The sequence below is a fragment of the Camponotus vicinus genome, unplaced genomic scaffold, assembly GCF_025532165.1.
Source record: "Camponotus vicinus isolate PSW18456_S1 unplaced genomic scaffold, iyCamVici1.0 SCAF_12, whole genome shotgun sequence".
NCBI classification, from domain to species: Eukaryota; Metazoa; Arthropoda; class Insecta; order Hymenoptera; family Formicidae; genus Camponotus; species Camponotus vicinus.
This window is the reverse complement of record NW_028141948.1, coordinates 1,700,422-1,722,726: the sequence shown is the minus strand read 5'-3', so window position 1 is coordinate 1,722,726 and position 22,305 is coordinate 1,700,422. Positions and strand designations below refer to the sequence as shown.

The 22,305-nt window shown below is 28.8% G+C and overlaps 3 protein-coding genes and 1 pseudogene across 6 annotated transcripts; 1 reads left to right on the top strand and 3 right to left on the bottom strand.

The window, feature by feature from the left end:
• Window positions 1–774: 774 nt before the first annotated feature.
• Window positions 775–4,752, bottom strand: LOC145963405 (retinol dehydrogenase 11-like; annotated as a pseudogene). The gene is made up of 6 exons (XR_014436156.1): window positions 4,542–4,752; window positions 2,868–2,949; window positions 2,127–2,434; window positions 1,796–1,915; window positions 1,382–1,590; window positions 775–1,147 (listed from the first exon to the last, which is right to left on the bottom strand). The product of XR_014436156.1 is annotated as a retinol dehydrogenase 11-like (transcript).
• A 799-nt stretch (window positions 4,753–5,551) lies between these two features.
• Window positions 5,552–9,894, bottom strand: LOC145963401 (retinol dehydrogenase 11-like). Its single transcript, XM_083085311.1, has 6 exons — window positions 9,534–9,894; window positions 8,882–8,963; window positions 8,353–8,657; window positions 8,010–8,126; window positions 7,512–7,728; window positions 5,552–7,116 (listed from the first exon to the last, which is right to left on the bottom strand). Exons 1-6 carry the CDS (start codon window positions 9,649–9,651, stop codon window positions 6,960–6,962), a joined length of 996 nt encoding a protein of 331 aa, XP_082941437.1. The 5' UTR covers window positions 9,652–9,894; the 3' UTR covers window positions 5,552–6,959.
• Dib (Cytochrome P450 302a1, mitochondrial) lies at window positions 9,573–14,463 on the top strand. 3 transcript variants are annotated; one of them, XM_083085308.1, is made up of 10 exons: window positions 9,573–9,857; window positions 10,578–10,676; window positions 10,818–11,002; window positions 11,237–11,477; window positions 11,607–11,782; window positions 11,957–12,161; window positions 12,512–12,662; window positions 12,792–13,040; window positions 13,157–13,384; window positions 13,459–14,463. In XM_083085308.1, exons 2-10 carry the CDS (start codon window positions 10,588–10,590, stop codon window positions 13,570–13,572), a joined length of 1,638 nt encoding a protein of 545 aa, XP_082941434.1. In that variant the 5' UTR covers window positions 9,573–9,857; window positions 10,578–10,587; the 3' UTR covers window positions 13,573–14,463. The 3 variants fall into 3 exon arrangements, with proteins under 3 accessions (XP_082941434.1, XP_082941432.1, XP_082941433.1); XM_083085306.1 differs by having other exon boundaries at window positions 10,563–10,676; XM_083085307.1 differs by lacking the exon at window positions 9,573–9,857 and adding an exon at window positions 9,886–9,903 and having other exon boundaries at window positions 10,563–10,676.
• Window positions 12,856–15,717, bottom strand: Rpt1 (26S proteasome regulatory subunit Rpt1). Its single transcript, XM_083085310.1, has 6 exons — window positions 15,488–15,717; window positions 15,369–15,406; window positions 14,734–15,216; window positions 14,487–14,651; window positions 14,240–14,406; window positions 12,856–14,157 (listed from the first exon to the last, which is right to left on the bottom strand). The coding sequence occupies exons 1-6, from the start codon at window positions 15,558–15,560 to the stop codon at window positions 13,779–13,781; spliced, it is 1,305 nt and encodes a 434-aa protein (XP_082941436.1). The 5' UTR covers window positions 15,561–15,717; the 3' UTR covers window positions 12,856–13,778.
• Window positions 15,718–22,305: the final 6,588 nt, after the last annotated feature.

The following is a 22,305-nucleotide window of genomic DNA, read 5'->3' as shown; positions in this document are numbered from 1 at the left end:
TTCAGACGCAATTTTGCCACAGGAAAAAGTTGTTTCTTTTGGCACGAACTATCACGCTGTGCATTCTGCATCCGCCAATTCTGGTACACCCTGTATATACATAAAATTATTTTTGATTATATATAATTAGATCGCATTATGCATCCTTTATACCTTATAACATAAAACGCGTTTGGTCCAACATAATTAAATAATAATATAACTTATCTCTATCTATTTTACATAAAATTAAAAATTTTTATCTATATTTATATTGAATCTTAAGTACATGCTGAACGGATCATTCTCATTTATTCGCCGGACATTTATTTGTCCGATTTATAAAATCAATTTAATATCTGAAGTTTCTCCATCGAGATTGTATCATAAATTAAATCGAAACAAAATATTTTTAATCGTATTTGTCACTCTTTGCAAGCTTTATATAATTCGCATGATTAAACTTACGAGATAAGATAGATAATGTCGTGTAGCAGTAAACGAACGAACTAATAATCATATAAAATCACATATATGTATATATATTAGATATAATTATACATTTTTAAGTACAATTAAATTAGAAAACTTTAAGAAAAAAAACTCTTCGATTAGGTAAAATGATTTCAAATTCTGTTAACAGAAAATACATAATTCAATTTTTACAGTAAAATTAATTACATTAAATGTTTATGTCATGATTATATATTACAACTATTTAAAATGTGCTTATCTTTTATTTTTATGAAAATTATTATTTTTTTTATTAGTAACAATAATATTTTAAAGATTTAACATATTAAACATTATATGCGTGGAGTTAACTTATTATTAAAACATTAAAAATATTTATTCACACATAAACACACAAAGTCATGTAACTTGTATCTATATTATAACTATTTGTATCGTATATATCACGTTTTTGCATATATAATATATATTATAAATGTAAATATTTATCAAAGATAAGAAATTATATTTATTACTTTATGAATCCATTCTATACGAATAATATTATTCAGCAAGTTGGAGCGAAACAGTTTGCAAAAATATGGAAAGATTTTTATCAGGTTCTAAATGCAAAAGCCGACAAGTAAGATCCCATAGCTCCTTGGATATTTGATCATCTGTCGCTCTCCATTGTGGGCTGCACACGCGGCATTCTCTATTAAAATAAAATATGATAGAGAGAGAGAGAGAGAGAGAGAGAGAGAGAGAGAGAGAGAGAGAGAGAGAATGAGTGAATGAGTGAGTAACAACATATATAAATTTATTAAAAATAGATTTTAGAAATAGATTTTAGAAATAAAAAAAGAAATTACAGGAAAAAGATTCTTTTGACATTTGTGTATTATTGTAATTTGTAAAAAAGGTTCTATGTCGTATGGCTTGCTCTTACGCATAATAAAGACCGGTCTCATTAGCTACTTTTTCATCAACCGCACAATGTATCGTTGTTTGCGCTCCTTGTACCGGATTTTTGATGAATGGCCGCATAATATTACGATAGAAGAATGTTGCACCCGGAATTATCGTTCTACTATAATATCGGCTTAATTCGGTTCTTATAACGCCGGGAGTACACGTTTATTCCATTAATCCCTGCTTCTGAAAAAATAAAATTTATATTTCCACAATTGGAACTATATGCAACTTTTCTATTAAAAAAATGTCATTTTGACACAATATATAGTATGTGAAATAAATTTATCATATCAAAAGAGTATTAATTTTTGAATAATTTATTATTTAAACGTGAGTAATTGTAATTTCTTTTACATTATATGTGTATATTTGTATTTCACTCTTCTACCTTTCAATTGATGTGCAAGTTCCTTGGTAAATAATATATTCGCCAGTTTGGTTTGTGCATATGCCTTCATAGGATTATACGAGTTGTCTAGATTTATATCATCGAAGTGTATATTACCAACTGCAATAATAATAACAGATAATAACGGATTACTTAATATATAATTATCTGATTATATATTAATATTATATATAATATATTAGCAAAAAAAATAATAAAAAGGACTGTTCTTTTTTCGGCTAATAAAAAAAGAAAACCGAGTTTATTATTATATTTTAATAATAAAATACTTTTTCTTTTATTTTTTTATTGTTTCATTTTTTATACGTACGGAGGTGACAAATTGATGACACATTGATTATTCTGCCAGGGCAGCCAGGAGCGGATGATTGTATTTTCGGCAGCAATAATAATGTCAGGAGAAAATGTTCGAGATAATTGGATTGCAGTTGCAGCTCGAATCCATCCTTGGTTTTTTCATGCGGAGTCATCATTATACCGGCATTATTTACTAATATATGAATGACTGGTTCATCTGCCAAAATCTTCCTAGCGCATTCTCTTACGCTCTTTAGGTTAGCCAGATCCAATGAACAGATCACGAGTTCGCCTAACTTATCCGTATACTTTTTGCCTGTGCTAAATGTTAATAAAAATTTATTATATAATTAATTATAAATATAGAGTGTTAGCGTAGTTTAAAATAATTATAGATTACATAGTTTTATTTTTTCGTAAAAGAATTTTCATAAAATAAATGTCTTATTTACATACATTTATATATATTTAAATATCAGAAAGTTTTCTAAGAATCTTTTCTTTTTATTTGCCTGTATAAACTATTATAAAATTAATTTTATTTTTATCTTTTAAATCAATCAGAATTTTACTTTCATTTTTTACATTAAACTATCTATAATAATTGAAATAGCTAATAAAGCTGCTAAATATCTATGATAAATGAATTCATAACTTATTATTTCGAATTTTTTTACTTTTCTTTTTTTCTTTAGAATAAATGATTTATATCAAAACGATAACTACAAGCTTAAGTATAATTTTATATACTTACCTCGGATCTGGATTATTTTTTATATCTTCCACTGCAGCCTTTACTTTTTCCAGATTCTGGCAAGCCAAAATCACTCTTGCGCCTAAAAGAATTATTATTTATATTTATATATAAATATATTATATATATACCCAGTGAGCATTATTGAGAGGAAGAAGTCTTTAAGAGGACTTTTTGAAGACTTCATTAATTTCTTTTGAAAATAACATCAATAAGTTATCTTTTTGTAAGATGATGTCTACTTATAGATGTCTTTAGAGTTCGCTTACTAGAAATTCTAAAGACATCTATAAGTATACATAATAAAGAGTTTTTAGAACATAATTTAGGTTATTATATATTAACTTGGCGGATATTTTGAAGGAAAAATAAAGAGGAAAATACAAAAAATAAAAATAGAAAAGAAGTAAAAGGAAGGAGAAAAGAGCACACTAGGATAAGTATAAAATAATTTATTAAAAGTTGTTTTATATATTATAAAAATTATAAACGAATATCCGATCTCCCGCATGCTGTAGCATGAGTTAAGGTTACTTCTTGTTTATAATTTTTATAATATATAAAACAACTTTTAATAAATTATTTTATACTAATCCTAGTGTGAATTTTTTGTCCTTTCTTCTATTTTTGCTTCCTTTTTATTTTTATTTTATTTTCGATTTATAAGAAATCAGATTATAATATTCTTTTAGATGTCATTTATGTGATGTCTTTTTTTCCTCTAAAATCGACGCATTAGAGAACTTATTGACATCATTATGTTATCTTCCAGATAGCATTATCGGATGTCCATTTCTTAAACCTGAGTACTTTAAGAACTCTTTTTGGTAACTTATTGCTCACTGGGTATACTTACATCCTGTATTATTGTTTTATTAAAATATCATAAGGAATAATTATATCTATTTAAATGATCTATGAAGATATCACGCATGTAGGCAGAATTAGTGAAATTATTTTATTTTATTTTTTAATACTAAGGTTTTTTCTACTACAGTTTTTTTTTATTTTTTGGATATTTATTTATGAGTATTACTGACATTTCTACTAGAATGATTGATTTCAAATTGGCCAAAAAAAGAGACATCTAAGTGTCTCTAAAACATCTAAATGTCTTTAAAAGAAACATCTAAATCTTTTAGAAGTCCTGTATATATACATAATATTACACCGTAAATTGTTTATAAAAATATGATACAAAAAGTTTAATTAAAAAAATAATCTCTAAATGAAATAGAAAATATATATTATATGAATGTATGTTACATAAATTGATATTGAAGAATATATAATTTATACGAGAGAATTATATAGTTTAGATTTTTATTATATATATTTATATATTAATATTAATATACATATATATAAGATATGTAAAATTGTAAATATAATTTATTTAATTTAGTTAATAGTAAACAATAACTTATTTACAGACTTTATTATTTTGTACACACAAATAAATTACTTGAAAAAAAATGTATAGTTTTATATGAAAGTAATATACTTAGTAACAGAACATAAATATAGTTTTTTTGTGGGATTTTAAATATCGTACAAACTAACTTGATTTCACATTTTTTATTCATTTTTATGTGAGAACGTTTCTATAATTATATCGCATGAGTGTGTGATTACGCATTCCATAAAATGTAAAAATTAAAAGTCGATATTTACCTCTCCTGTAAAAATCTCTGACGGTCTCTATACCAATTCCAGTATTCGCACCCGTTATTATCGCAACTTTATCATCAAGACGCGCTTTACTGGTACACATTCTATGATAGGTCCACATTTGGAATTTTTTTTCACTATTTTGCGAATAAAATGCTTTCTTTATCTAGCTGAACTAAGCGTTGCACTGAACACAACAAGAATACAATGCGGTATTTATTGACGGGAAGAATACTTCATAACGGAGAAAAAATTACGTAAGAGAAGAAGGAGAAGCGTGGAACTATGCACTTTGGAGCTACAATAACCGCTTTATTCTATTGAGAATCTTAATGTGAATTTCAATTTTAACGTTTCAATCCCTCCTACGAATGATTATAAAATTGAAAAAAAATTTTTTTTGTTATTATTGTTTGTCATCATATATTAATAGGAAATAATTTTTTATATATCACGATTTGCATTAGATAGAAAAAAATTATTTTTTTTCGGTCGTTATTGTCGTCATGCATTGATGTTCTCTCCTGTATGATGTTTTAATATAAATAAAACTTTGTAAAAACACACACGTTATGATTTAATAACTTTGAGAAAAAAAATTATCTTTTAAAAAAGTTATCGATTTATCTTTTAAGAAGTTATTCTTTTTTTTAAATTCTAATCTATTATCTGCCATACACTATTGCATGTTATGGATTACAATATAAATTAGTTTTTGTGCGACTTATTATTAAATGTTGCGATTTATATTCGATAGGAAAATTTATACAGTTTGACTATTTTTTAGGATTTATAAATTAATAAATAATTGTAAATTTTTAGCAAATATAGTAGCTACATATTAATAACAATACTGGGACGTATATTAAATATCTATATAGAAAATGTAAAATATGTGTGGAATTAAACATTAACTTATTAATAACTTATTATAAACTTATTAATAAAATACAACTAAAACAAAGACTTTTAATATGTTTAAAAATATATTTTATTTTAGCAAATTATGCCGTTGAATTCGTTTAACATTATAATAAAATGATATGTAATAAAAACTAATTTACATAACGCATGAGAAAAGAAAAATAATTTCTTTGCGAGAGAATATAATTTAAAATACTAATTATTAAGGTCCAATATGTGTCTGACATGTGTATGATATATAACGTGCAGCATATAAATTAAATGATTATTGAAAATAAATTGTATGTGTTTATATAACGTATACATATAATTATTTAATTTATATGCTGCATGTGGTGTGGAGTATCCTATTTCATATTTATATATACAGGGTGTTCGGAAATTCAATCGACAAATTTTCAGAGATTGTCGGGGGCACCATAAGAATCATTTTTTGCAAATAAACCTGAGGTCGGAAACGTGTCATTACATCGCTACGGCATACGGAGTGTTCGAAAGAGTCGGGCCCTCGAAATATCACAAAAAATAGAAGTTTTACAAAAAATTGTTTCAAACAAAAGTTGTAGTGTGTAAAAAGGTCTATTTACTGGCGCCATGTGTTTGACCTTGGATGGCGTCGCCAAAGTCACGACAAGGCCACCTTGAATTTTTGAAACGGAACCCTCTACTTTTTATTCAGCCACCGATCTTGCCTTCATCGGCTTGATCAGCCACCGATCTTGCCTTCATTAGCTGGATCAGGCATCGATCTTGCCTTCATCGGCTGGATCAGTCACCGATCTTGCCTTGATTGGCTGGATCAGGCACCGATCTTGCCTTCATCGGCTGGATCAGCCATCGATCTTGCCTTTATCGGCTGGATCAGCCACCGATCTTGCCTTCGTTGGCTGGATCAGGCACCGATCTTGCCTTCATCGGCTGGATCAGCCACCGATCTTGTCATGGTTGGTTAGATCATCTTCCAATCGAATTTGTGTTTGGATCTCTTGCCTTCGTGGGCGAGACATCTTACCATGAAAAGCTCGATAACTTCGAAACGGCTTACTTAAAGTTGGTAAAATGCTTTGAAAAGGTCTCAAGAAGGGCAAGAATATGCAATAAAAAGTGGAGGGTTCCATTTCAAAAATTCAAGGTGGCCTTGTCGTGACCTTGGCGACGCCGTCCAAGGTCAAACACATGGCGCCAGTAAATAGACCTTTTTACACTCTACAACTTTTGTTTGAAACAATTTTTTGTAAAACTTCTATTTTTTGTGAAATTTCGAGGTCCCGACTCTTTCGATCACTCCGTATGCCGTAGCGATGTAATGACGCGTTTCCGACCCCAGGTTCATTTGCAAAAAATGATTCTTATGGTGCTCCCGACAATCTCTGAAAATTTGTCGATTAAATTTCCGAACACCCTGTATATTATTCCAACAACAATTTTAATGCTAAGTAATTTATATCATTAATTCAGTCATATATATTATTGATTATTTAATCATATATTATGCATTCATATATGATTCATTGAGTAATTTGAAATGGTTTTCAAAAACGTGTCAAAATCTTCATCAGGCTTCAAATGTAGAAGCCGACAAGTTTGATCCCATAAATTTTTAGCAATCCGATCATTTTGAGTTCGCCATTGTGCAGTTGCAACTTTGCACTCTCTGAAAAAAGATATTTTTAACGAAATATATATACACATATATATATATATATATATATATATATATATATATATGTAGAAAGAATAGAAAAGCACATATAATTATCACTAAAAATTGTTATATAATATAAACACATATGTAGAGAAATATGTACATAAAAATAGAGAGAGATATCATTTATACAAATATAAAAGATATTGTAGAACTAAAATTCATATAAAACTAAAATTTATATTATATAATAGGAATAGAAAAAGAACATACATGATGTCTTATCTTTTGATAAAATTATATCATATTACTCTAAAAATTATTTAACTTAATTTTTATCATTATATTTATTGATTAGTTTTTGTAAGAAATAATTTCTATATAATATATTTCTCTTTCCTTACTGGTAATAAAGACCAGTCTCGTTAGCTGTTTTTTCGTCCACCGAACAATATATTGTCGTTTGTGCACCTTCTTCAGGATTTTTTAAAACTGGTCGCAAAATCATTCGAAAAAGTGCATTTGCACCTGGAAATATTGTTCTACTAAAATGCCGACCTAATTCTGTTGTAATGACACCAGGATGTAAGGAATATACATTTATTCCTTTAATATTCGCTTCTGAAAAAAAAATAATTTTGATTTATTAATTATTTCCACAATAATCTTTTTTAGAAAATTTGTTTATCCTTTTTATAATTCAACATTATAGCAGAGAGATTAAAAAAAGAGAGACAGAGATCATCGTATCACATCATACAACATTATTAGAAACATTTAGCTCATGGGATAAATTAATATTTAAGATAATTTTTTATGATTTGATTGTACTTTTTAATGTGTTATAAAATATGATAAAACGTATAATTTCAGTTTTTCATCTAATAAGCTTTATCATTTACCTTTTAACCGACGAGCAAGTTCCTTGGTAAATAATATGTTCGCTAATTTACTTTGCATATAAGCTTTAAGAGGAGTGTATGATTCTTTCAAATTTAAATCATCATGTATAGCACCAACTGCAATATATTAATAGTCATGATATATCAGTCATTTTCTTTTATTATTAGATATTAATTATTAGATGACATTCTTAATTATTAGATTAACGTTATAATATTTTACACTAAAATCTTATATAAAATTATTGCTCATTAGTAATTTTTGCTTATATCACTAAACTTATATTTACATATAAATTATATACTTAAGGTAAGTTATACATAACTTATTAAATTTACGTACAAATGTGAATACGCGATGATACATTCAATATCCTGCAGATAGGATCGGAAGACCGCATTTTTGGCAATAGCAGAAGCGTCAGAAGAAAGTGGCCGATGTAGTTTGTCTGTAATTGTAACTCGAATCCATCTTCGGTTATTTGTTGCGGGCACATCATCACACCGGCGTTATTTATTAGCAGATGAATAGCCGATTCCTTTGTCAGCAAATTCCTAGCACATTCTTTCACACTCTTTAGACTAGAGAGGTCCAATCGATAAATCACTAATTCACCTGGATTACCTTGAAATTGTTCTCTATCCGCTCTGGAAATTATTGCATTATCTCATAAACAACAATTATAATAATTATTTTGTAATTATTTATTGTTAATTATTAAATGTTAATTTTAAATATACATAATATCATTAGCTTATTAATCAACAAATTATAATTATAAAAATCATATTAAACAATCTAAAAAAATGTTAAAAATTTGATGTTTTAATAACAATTATGTTTATCAAATTATATGATGATTTATTCTTACCTTGAAGGTGGATTTTTTTTCAAATCTTCTAGTGCATCGTTTGCTCTTTGTAAATCTCGACAGGCTAAAATTACCCTTGCACCTATAGAAAGAAATAAGTCATATTCATAGAGATATAGGCTAAAGAAACCAAAAAATTATCTATCTTTTTCAATAATCATTTGTTCTTTATTGATTACATATAATGACATATATTTTATGTAACTATATTAATAAATAATCAAATGTAAGATATAAACTAAAATAAAATTATTTAAAAATTCGTTAAGATGTGATATAAAAATTATATTTTTAAAGGACTTCCGAAACTACATAAACAATATGAAGTATATATTAAATATCTGATTAAGAAAGATAATTTTTAAATATATTGACGGTTCTTCTAATTATGTTATAATGTTTTAATCGCGAAATATGTACGTTGTTGTGTATGGCATACATATTATTTAAAATATATGAAATAATAAAGCATTTTGTGAAATTGATTAAACTATTAAATTTTAATATTAAATATTTTTAATATTAAAATATGATTAATTTCTCTTTCTTCTCTCTCTATTTCTCAATTTAATACATTTCAAAAAGCTATTTCAAAAAGCTGTGCATTTGTTAAAATTTTAAAAATTATAAGCTGCATTAAGTATAAAAATACCTCTCCTATAGAGATCTCTGGCAGTTTCCTTGCCGATCCCAGTATTCGCTCCCGTTATAACCACTGTTTTGCCTACGAGACGCGCTTTACTTGTGCACTGACTGTGGAACAGCCACATTTTTGCAATGTTTCTTTTACCTAGTTTTCAATTGCTACTTCACAGTTTTTTTAAACGCAATTGTCACTATCTGTCTCAATAAATTCGTTATGCTTGATTGTTAAATCCACTCTAAAGCAACATTTAATCAAACTTTGTTATCGATCAGTCAGTCGAAATGTTTCGCGAACACAGCAAAAACGAGGACTAAACGGTACAGGAGAAAGGTGCAGTATCTGATTCTTCAGTGCGAAGTGGAATTTATTGTTAACGGTACTTATATTTACTGTGGCTTATCGCTGTCAAGTGCTAAAAAAAATGAAAAGAAAAAAGAAAATTATATAATTTTGATAAAATATACATAATACACATATATACAATAAATATAAGTACCGTTAACAATAAATTCCATTATATATATGTATAAAATTCTTAATTTCTTATTTATTCAAAATTTAAAGCTGTTTAAAAATAATATTAAATAAAAAGAATGATTTATTTATTGTAAATTTTTAATAAAAGTATTATTACATACTTTTTAAATTTTATTATATAAATATTTTGATTGTAAACTTTCTTTTACAATATTCTAAACTGTTGCTATTTTAACAAAATAAATCTATATTAAATTCGTACGACAATTTTGCGACAATTTTCACACATGAAAATTTATTTTTATTTAAAATAATATCTTTTATAGACTTTTACATGTGAATACAAGTTTATATGTTCTCTATCAAAGATAAAGTAGAAGATATTTCGAGTCTTATATGTATGGACCTATATGTTATAGACAGCTAATATTTAAGTAAATATTTAATATCGTGTCAGAGAGTCTTTCGTTAAAGTTACAAGAGTCAGCGTTAGCAGTCAGCAATATACGTCAGTACGCTCATGTTTCCTTAAAAGCAATATTAAAAAACGATATGCAGGTTTTATCTTTCCAGCATCAAATTTATGCCAACGATTCAGAACGAGATTGGAAGATTAGACGAAAGGCGGAGAAGAACGAGAGGTAGAAAATCATTGACCGGTCGAGACTTCAGGTAGGCTGTACAGATTCTGAAACCTGTTTCTCTCTGGTGATCTATTTACAGTTCTCCTTCAAAAAGTGTAACATTTGGCGACAACATTATTTACTTAATATATATACACGTGTAAAATATATACATTTGATAAACAAATAGGACAATAATGTACACGCGAGTGAAACAATGTATAGGAAACGGAACGATTAAGAAATTATACGTTCGATCTTGCGCGACTGATTCAAGTCATGTTGAAGAAAACGAACCGAAACCTTTTGAAGACATTCCGGGACCGAGATCTTTACCCATTATTGGCACGTTGTACAAATATTTGCCTTTCATCGGTAAGAAAAGTATTATTATGATGTTGGATTATAAATTTCCAAAATTAAATTTGCGATAGGAGTGTGAAACTTAAATTTTTTTCAATTTTTTTCTATTTCTACTGAATTATGGGACTCCCATTTTAATTCTATCGATTTTTACTTTATATTTTTTTCTTACATTTAATATAAATATATATCTTTCCATTTTATAATTTTATAATAAACTAATTTTACTAACTGTCAATGACGTAGGTGAATACAGTTTCGTTAAAATGCATATGAATGGTTTATTGAAACTAAAGCGATACGGACCTTTAGTACGAGAAGAAATAGTACCAGGTGAATCAGTGGTATGGGTGTTTCGACCGGAAGATATCGCGAAAATTTTCAAAGCCGAAGCGGGCTTACATCCCAAAAGAAGATCTCACCTGGCACTTCTTAAGTATAGAACAGACAGAAGTAACATCTACAACAGTGGAGGTCTTATAGTCACGTAAGAATTTTTCTGTGATTTTTACAAAATTTCGCATGTAATATAAGAAAAGTCCACAGAGCCAGATAAAATTGTTTCGAGTTCCACTAATAATTAAAAATACATGCAAAAATTTAATTTTTTAATTAGAAATGGCACTGAATGGTGGAGATTACGCCGTGAATTTCAAAAGGTCCTTAGTAAACCACAAAACGTCATCGATTATTTGGAGGATACCGATCTCGTTGTTCAGGAATTCGTACGGCTCTGTTCTCGTGAAAAAACCGATGATTTCTTGCCGTTATTCTCGCGTCTTTTCCTTGAATGTAAGATTTTATTAAGATTATTAAGGCGAATTATATTTCATTTATGAAAAAACTACTAAAATTAGTTAGTTTAAAGCGATTCATGTTAAAATAAGAGCACGTAAAATATAAGATAACTGATTCTCCAATGAATATAAATTTTGTTTACAATTTACTTTGTTTATATAATGGCAGTGCTGTGTCTCGTTGTCTTTGACATAAGAATGAAGAGCTTATCAGAAGAAGAAAGACATGAAAATTCCCGGAGTTCAAGACTTATCAATGCAGCATTTACGACAAATAGCGCAATTTTGAAACTAGACAACGGCCCAATGCTTTGGCGATTTTTCGAAACACCATTGTACAAAAAACTGCGCAGAGCCCAAAATTATATGGAAGAGTGAGTTTATAAAAATTAATTATAATAATATTTAAATATACAAATATCGTCGTAATTAATCTTATATTTACATCATCTTTTTTTCGAAAAAGGCAATAATATAAGTAAAATTGCATATGCAATAGATGAAATATATGACATTATCAATGAATAAACTTTAATTGAATTTTTTCAAGAGATGACAAGAAAATATATGCAGATAATTTTATTTTAATTTAAATTTTACTTTTTTCATAAAGAGATGTACTACTTTTTTGTATTACTTATGACAATTACAATTGTGAAATCAATCTCTATTAAAATCTCACTATTTATACGCAATTTTATTATAATTTTCAATTGCCTTTCAGAGTAGCGCTGGAAATGGTTACTCAGAGAAATCAGGACACATCAATTTGTCGAAAACAATCACTTCTCGAGCAGTATTTGAAAAATGAAACTTTAGATATCAAGGATATCGTGGGCATGGCATGTGATATGTTGCTCGCTGGCGTGGATACCGTAAGAGTTTTTCAGAATTAATTATGTATCTTATACGCAGAATTATAAATTAATTTCTGAATTAATTTCCTAAATATATCTACCACAGACAACGAAAGTGTAACAAGGAACATGCGATTTTCGTTTTAGACAACATATAGCACGGCATTCGCTTTATATCATCTAGCAAGAAATACAAATGTCCAAGAAAAACTGAGATCGGAAGCTACGGCTTTATTAATAGATCGTACTTCTCCAATAACAGCAGAGACTTTGAGGAACGCCATATACACCAAGGCTGTAATAAAGGAAACTTTCCGCATGAATCCTATCTCTGTAGGAATAGGCCGTATTCTGCAAACCGATGTTATTCTTAGCGGATATCGCGTTCCCCGAGGGGTAATATTATATTTTGTTTATATAAAATTAAATATTTTATTTTAAAAAAAGAAGTATATATATTTAAGAGAAAAATTCTCTTTGTGTGGAGAGAAAATATATTTTAAATGTTTCAGACAGTCGTTGTCACGCAAAACCAAGTAATTTGTCGACTTCCTGAATATTTTGACGAACCAAATTCGTTCATACCAGAAAGATGGTTACGCGATAGTAATGATGGAACAGATAAGATTATAAAAGAAAAATCTATAAATCCATATATGGTATTGCCCTTTGGTCACGGTCCACGATCGTGTATCGCGAGACGATTCGCGGAACAGAACTTGCAAGTCATCTTACTTCGGGTACGTATTTTAAAAGCTACACACTAAAGAGATATCGTAGTACGCAATTTCATAATTTAACACATTCTTTGTAGATATGCAGAAATCTGCGGTTTACATGGTGTGGAGAATCCCTCGATTCACTATCGTTATTAATAAATTTACCTGATAAGCCGATTAAAATAAAATTCGAAGACTTATACGCGTAGAAAAATCTAGATATTGGGATTACAATACACTCTCGAAGATCTTTGTATGAGAAAAAAATAGTTTATTAAAACGAAATTGTTTCTTGATTATCTGATAGAGTTTCTTGATTATCTTTAATAGATACAGCAATAGAATAATTATAAGATTTATATCTCGCTAATATTAACTTATGAGGCATGAAAATTAAACGGATCGTGGATACGTTCTAATTGTAAGTCATATACTTGGGTGTCGCGGAAAATTTAGCGTACGACTTGATGACCTTATTGACCGCCTCGAGGAAATCTTTCTCCGTGGCAACCTTGCGTCGTGCACGAATCGCGAACATGCCAGCTTCGGTACAAACGGATCGAATTTCAGCGCCTGTGCTGTTGGGACAGAGACGTGCGAGCAGCTCGAATCTAATATCCCTCTCGACGCTCATCGAGCGCGCATGGATCTTGAAGATGTGCGTGCGTCCCTCGAGATCCGGCAGGCCAAATTCTATCTTCCTATCTAAACGACCCGGTCGCATCAGCGCGGGATCCAACGTGTCCGGTCTATTTGTCGCCATTAGAACCTTTATGTTGCCGCGTGGATCGAATCTAAAACAATGATGAACTCATTTATAAATAAATTGTGAAAAATTAAATCATAAGATCGGACATTCAGACGAAGATAGTTTACCCGTCTAATTGATTGATCAGTTCCAACATAGTACGTTGTACTTCGTTATCGCCGCCGGCACCATCGTCGAACCGGGCACCACCGATGGCATCGATTTCGTCGAAGAAGATTAAGCAGGCCTTCTTACTTCGCGCCATCTCGAATAGTTCTCTTACCATTCTAGCACCCTGCGAAAGATTAAATTGTCATGTATCGCAATTTATATATAAAGTTTTATAACTGGATTTTTACGTGAGATTTGACTTACCTCACCAACGTATTTCTGGACCAATTCTGAACCAATCACACGAATAAAACAAGCATCTGTCCTGTTAGCCACTGCTCTGGCACATAAAGTCTTTCCTGTACCTGGTGGTCCAAACAGCAAAACACCTTTTGGTGGCTCAATACCCAGATTAACAAACTTTTCTGGCTGTAATTAATTTTTATTATTTATTTTTGGCACTTTATTAAAAAGAAAAAAAATTGCTAAAAAAATATGATTATATGCTAACATGTAATAATGGCGTTTCAACAACTTCTCTCAATTTTTCGATTTGCTCTTTGCAGCCACCAACATCGCTATAAGTAACATCAGGCTTCTCTTCTACTTGCATCATTGTTACCGTAGGATCAATTTTGGATGGGAGTGGAATATGAATTTGATACTTATTACGATCCACTCCTACCCTCATACCTTCCTCTATATCAGTTGGTGCCACAGAATCGGCTAAATCAACTACAAATTTCGCAAACTGCTTCACGTTTATTATATACTTTGGATCGTCGGAATCTGCATTTATAATTTTAGTGCAGCGTGCCACTTGCAATGGTTGTTCATTCTGCAGAGTTTGTTTATCCGCTGCTAGATCCCAAAGTGCTGGTGGCGCCAAACCAGTATCCGATTCCTTGATGCCGGTCAATTCATTTACACGTTTAATGATAGTTTGTATATCCTCTTCAACAGCTTTAATACTTTTTGTGTATTGTCCTTGGCCCTGATTATTATAAAAATTATTATTGCATATGTTAATGTACTAGAAATTTAGAAGAATATTAATTTTTGAAATATGACATTTTCATACGATTAATGTATTTGTCTCTGAATCATATCTAATTTTAAAATTCTTTTAACAATAATTAAACTCACATATGTTTTCAATAAAGCAATGTCGCCTTCATCCAATGCTGAAAATTCAAAGAAGTTTTTAGAAAATAAGATGACATAGTGAATGTGACATAAAAGAGTCAGAGAGAGCTACAACTCACATTTTATCTCCTTCTCTTCCTTTTCTTCCTCGTTCTTCACTTTTCGCATATCTTCTCCCAAATGATCCGGCATCTTTGCGTTTATTAAATCGTCTATTTATTCAAACAACACGTTTATTTTTCGCGAAACTGATGGAGAGATTGACAATTCTGTTTTTTTTATAGAAGGGTTATGTTGCCTTTGGATTACAAGTGAAATCAGCGAAATCGCGACGGTCCGCTTTTAGAAAGGTATGCGCCCTCTATAGATATAAAAACGTGCATATAAACTACGAAATCAATATCCACGAATGTTTTCAGTGGGTAACATGTAATGGGCACAATTTCGGGTTGTGTTCCGTGCTATGCGCACAAAATGTCGGTAACACCAGTGCTATATATATATATACATATGTATATTCAGTTTCTATATATTCATTGTCATATTTATATTTTTATTTACAAAAAAACAAAATACCTGCTGTAGTGTTAAAAAACATTTTTAACCGTATTTCTATAAATCTTCTTTCTTAATTAACAGTAAATTGATCTTTGATATTCATCAATCATTTTTTTAATTATTTAAAAATTTAATTAATAATACATGTATAGAATTTTTTATTTAAATTAATCATTGATTCTTCTAGAGTATTTATAATTAAGATTCGAAAAATATAGATAGTTGCAAAATATTTTAAATGTCTCCTCCTTTATATAAAATATAAAGAATTCATATGTTCCATTCTAATATGATTAACATTAATTTATATATTTTGATTATAATTTTCATAACAGCATAATATATTTATGCTTAATACTTTATATAATACAATGCACTGAATTATAAAATTTAATATAATTACAAAGTAATATTATTATTAATAAATAGGCTGTATGCACACTGTCTTTTAGTTTCTAATCATTTCCAATCACTATGCATTTCTATCCAATATATTCTCTTCTTCGAGTTCTTGGATTATTATGGTTTATTGTATTCCTTTGTGTTAACATCATAAGGATTATCATCATTTGTCATCTTGCTTATTCTTTCCTATGGAATCCAGAGAATCGGAATACTTTCTATGGACATTGTTCTTGGATATAGATATTCAAATCACTGTAGTTGCTTTTTTTCTATTTTTTTTCGATTGCTGTCCTTTTTTCTTTCATTTTATTCAAAAATATTAATATTATATATATATATATATATATATATATATATATAATTTTGGTATCTCTCTTAGTTTGACTCTTCCCCTTCGACCTGTCCGGCATGGGTAACCCTATCAGTAACTACGACCGATATTCATAGTCTTCTTATATTTAAGATCGTCTTAAGTTTGAAAATGTTATATGACCATTTCATTAGCCGAATGGAATCTTAAGTACTTAAGAGATGATCTAAATATAAAAACAATCTATATGAATATCGGCGTATGTTACCGCCGGCATAGCTTTCAGGTTCATTAGAGTACTCAAACCTCCTCACCCGGCAAATGCCTTCTTTAAGGTGGAGATACCACCGAGGAGGAAAAATTTTTTATTTTCTTTCAATACAGAATTTAATACAAAAGTTAATGTAAAATATAATATAATTTGAAATGTAATACAAAATAATTTATAACATGGAATAATTTATTACACGAAAATGTTCAAAATATATGTATAATATTTTATAATATAAAATTTACTAAAAATTTTTACATAATCCGGACAAGATTAGCGATGATTAATCCCTAAGATTATTGGAATTTCAATATATTTTCCTTAGCATTAAAGGAATATTAAAAAATTTTAATAATCACCTAATAGCTCTAACAATCCTTTTTTTTTTTTTTTTTTTACGTGGGGAAAATGCTCCTTATGCACACCCCGGCGGGACCTATTTAGCGGTCCCGCCGTTCTAACGGCGGGGCCTACCAACTAAAAACCCCACGCGCCTTTCCTTAGTCTTCCAATGCTCGGGCCCCCGGAACTGTGTAAGCATTATATGGAGTAGCCCTAACAAACTACTATCCTACTTCTTAAAAGGAATATTAAAAAAATTTTAATGATTTATTTTATTTTATTTCTTTAATTTATACAGTTTAATTTATACAGTTTAATAATAAAACATTATATTTTTATTAGAAAAATAATATATAATACATATAATTAAATTCATATATGTATATACAATTATACAAAATACAATTATACAAATATATATACAATTTCTATTCATATATATACAATATACAATATACAATATATACAATATATACAATATACAATATATACAATATATACAATATACAATATATACAATATATACAATATATATTCACAAATATCTAAAAAAAATAATTTTCTTAATATCTTCAATATTAAACTTTAATAATATAAGCTATTTAGTTAAATTTATATAAATATAATTAATGAAATACAATTAATGAAATTACTCTTATAATAGATATAAATATATAAATTTTATAAAAATTATTATTTAAATTAAAACCTTAAATACATAAATACATAAATATATATATATAAGTATATAAATATATAAATTTTATATAAAAATTATTATTTAAATTAAAACCTTAAATATATACATAAATACATAAATATATATATAAGTATATAAATATATAAATTTTATAAAAATTATTATTTAAATTAGAATCTTAAATATATAAATAAATAAATATATAAATATATAAATTTTCTAAAAATTATTATTTAAAAATATTATTTAAATTAAAACCTTTTGTAAATTTTAATAATAAATCCTTTTCTATAAATTCTACTCATTCTTTATCTATTTTAAATCTTTCAATTCCTACATTTAAAAATGACTTATAAATTCATAAATATACTAAATTTACTATCCATATTGAACTAAAAAAATATCTTAATATATAAATTTGTATTTTAAATTTTTCATATACATAAAATTTCGTATTACATAAAAGTACATAAATTTCCTATTACATAAGTACATAAAATTTCGCAAAAAAATTCGTATTACTATAAAAATTATTGTGTGTTAATAATTTAATTTTCATCCTCATATAAATAAAATACCTATAAAAAAACACTCAAAAAAATATTGACCCCCTAAAAATTCTTAATATTAATAATATAATTATTGAAATATTTATTAATCTGTTTTTCTTAATATTATTTAACCCTACATTTCCTGTCTCTTTAAAAAATACATAATGTATTAATCACCTAAATTAATCACATAATAGCCTTAACAATCCTCTACTTCTTGAAAGGAAAATTAAAAAAATCTTAATGATCACCTAATAGCCTTAACAATCCTATTTCTCGATTAAGTGAAATTATTCGAGGAGAGCCTATCTCTCATCACGTATATTTTAATTACGTCCCTAATTACATTCCCTAACCGCGTGCCCTAACCGCGTGAATAAATGTTCGACATTACGTACTATTGTACGTAAAACTTTTCTTCAGGCCAGTTGAACTTACTTTTCGTTGATCCTGGCCACTTTGTCGCTCGATCTCTAATCAGAGATCGAAAAAGGAGATAAACACTCCTTCGTTTGCCGAAATTACCGACCAATTATCGGCAAATAAGCGTAAATATTTCACGCTCATCGTAACGATCGCTCGATTTTACGATCGTTCGTTAAATATTTGAATATAACTTTATTTTAACTCAAATAAAGCCAAATTACTACAAATTTCTATATATTATATTTTCTAATAAAATATAAAATTAATGTGTGTATAACTTTTATCATATTACAAATTATTTAATTAATTAATCATTTGGCTTTATATTAAGTTAAAGTTCTAAAAACAATATCTACAAACAAATTCTATGATGGATGAGCTAAGAAATTAGAATAAGTTAAGTGCGCGTTATAAAAATAAAGTAGCATCAGAAATTGATAAAACTGATAAAATTATTAATGCGTGTTTTTTATTTAATAAAATAGACAAAATCTTTACAAAAAAATTTTCTTTTCTTGATTCTCTTTTTTTAATTAATACTTCAATATACTTTCGCAATAGATGCAAAGCATTCGAAAGAATTTATTAAAAGTTATTTAATTTAATCTATCTTAGCTCATCCATTTTAAGGCAACGGATTTATCTACAATCTAGAATCTACATCTACATCTACATCTACAATATCTACGAATCCGTTACCTTAAAATTAAATAAAAGTTTTTCTCACTCACCGGCACTGATGCGCAACAGCGGAGTTGTTGTTTTCGAAGCTACGTTGTCTGTAACATACAAATATAAAATTCATTTATAATAATGCTCACAAAATGCAATTAATATTTCAAAAAATTTTTATTGCGCGGAATTTTATATCCGATGTGACAAAATAATAAGCAGAAATAAACACGTGTGCAAAAATGTTATAAATTTTTGAAACTGTTTTTTAAATAGAAAGTTTTATATGATTTTTATAAAAATCTTTCTTTCTAATTTTCTTTTTAATTCATTTAAATAATAAGATCGATTTATTGTTCGTTTATAACGATTTATAACAATTGATATACAAATAATAGATACTCACCATCAGGTTGCTCCGCCGATGCAAGATGCCTTTCCCAGGCCTCCTCCTCCACTCATGTTGTTGACGCGCGATACTTTTAACGACACTCCCGCACTCACGAGCGATATTTTTATCGCTATTTTCGTTATTTTACGCGCGATACTGAACGGCACTCCCGCACTATTTCGGTACGATTAAAAATTTGGTCGCGCGATGTATATATTTAATATATATATACTTCCAACGACACTCCCGGTTTCGGTACGAACGAAAATCCCATTTCATTTCACGAGAATCAACTTCGAGCCAAGAGGTCGGGAATGCAACGGTACAACGAGCAAAGATTAGGCCCGAACCGGAAAGAAGACGAAACGATTGACGAAATAGAGGAAAATGAAGTTCACCAGCTCTTTTTCGCGCATAATTATCCTATCTCGTATCGAACCTGGACCCGCTAAGCACGATTTCAGGTGCTTCGCCCGGAACACGAAGTTTCCCGCGATTGCAGGACATGGCTACACCAGGCTGGTAGACGGCAAAAGAAGAGGATACCCACATTTTTTAAATGCTAACATTCAGCAATTTAGAAAATGGGGAGGCAACCCCTTTTACCGAGCGAAAATCGTGCCTAGGGGAATCCACTCGACTCCTCGACAGGGTTAACACACGCAGTGCGTGTGGCTGTAGACGAGCAAAGAGAAGGGACCCATTGACGACCATTCCGAACAATCGATCGAGTTCTAACTAATTCGGGCCGAATCACTTGACGAAGCACGAAGCACGAAGCGCGAGTGTACGTTGCATAGCACAACGTGTGCAAACTCGAAACATCCCAGTTAGTTGGCATCGGAAGTAGAGACTCGTGACAATAAATGAAATTGGGATTTTATATGAAAAAGTCCAAAAGTTCCGCGAAAACGCGACGATACAATGCGAGAATACTACAACGCGAAAACGCGGTAACGAAGCGCTTGCCGTCCGCGGCACGTTGACGGCACCGACGACGCGAAAGGGTACTTAGCTTCCCATTCAGGCATCTTAAGATTTATCATAAATAGAAAAATTTAAGATAAACCTCAAGGCACCATCCAAGTACTAAGCCCTCCCACCGCGACAAGGTGTACCCCATGGGAGGGTTACATTATATATAATGTTATATATAATATAATATAATATAATATAATATTATATTATATACAATTTTATATATAATATAATATATATAATTTGGAATTTGTTTTGTAATATAGTATATAAATTTAAATTCGCATAACAAGATCGTAAAATAAAATCATTACCGCGGTACTGTTTATGTCGCCAAGATCGGATAATATGTTATTATTAATTCATGTTGAAATATTTTAACATATTAATGCATTTCATATATCTAACGTATTAATGTATCGTAAGATCAAAAGATTAAAATAATTACATGTCGTGATACATAACGATTGTTTAATTAACAAGGATTGCCGATTAAGAAAATTTAAAGCATTGGTCGAAATATATTTATTTCTAATGTTATTAAAGAAATATTATTATAATAAGTATCAATGATCGAAATATCATAACATAATTAATTCTCTTATCCCCTTTTATGTATCTTCTGTTTCAATTTTTATTCGCAGTAATGAATGATTGTGACTCTATAAAGTTTTATGGTTGCGATACAGTTTCATGTCGTTAATTAATTTTGAATTAATTAATTTTTATTAATATTTATAGCAAATTATGTTCTGATACTAATCGTAATCGTGTTTAGTAAAAAAATTACCATATACGAAGCGTTTCTCACCACTACTTATTACTCGAGAGTCACCGTGGGAATGATGACAAAACCAAACATAGCGCGCTACTGTTTATATTTTATATTGCCAAAGTCGAACACCGTGTTATCGACAATTCGTTGCCGAAATATTTTATATATTATAATATTTTATAATATATACACTAACGGAATATTAAATTATAGAAGTATTTTAATTTATTGATTAAAATTGATTATTAGTTAAATAATTTATCACGGAGCCTTTCGTTATGCTAATTATTTGCATCTATAATTCGATTGTTTTACTTCGTGTTCTCTCACAATCCAAATTATATTTAGATTGTCAAGTAGAACGATAAAGTAACAGAGATGAAATATATTTGTGACTCTAAGTATTAAAATAATAATTATTGTCTGTAAAGATCGCAACGATCGAAATGATTATTTAATATTTTGGATTCCTATCACTTAATCGATTCCCGATTAAATTGTATGTTGTTTAATTAACAAGGATTGAGAAAATTTAAAGCATTTGTCGAAATATATTTA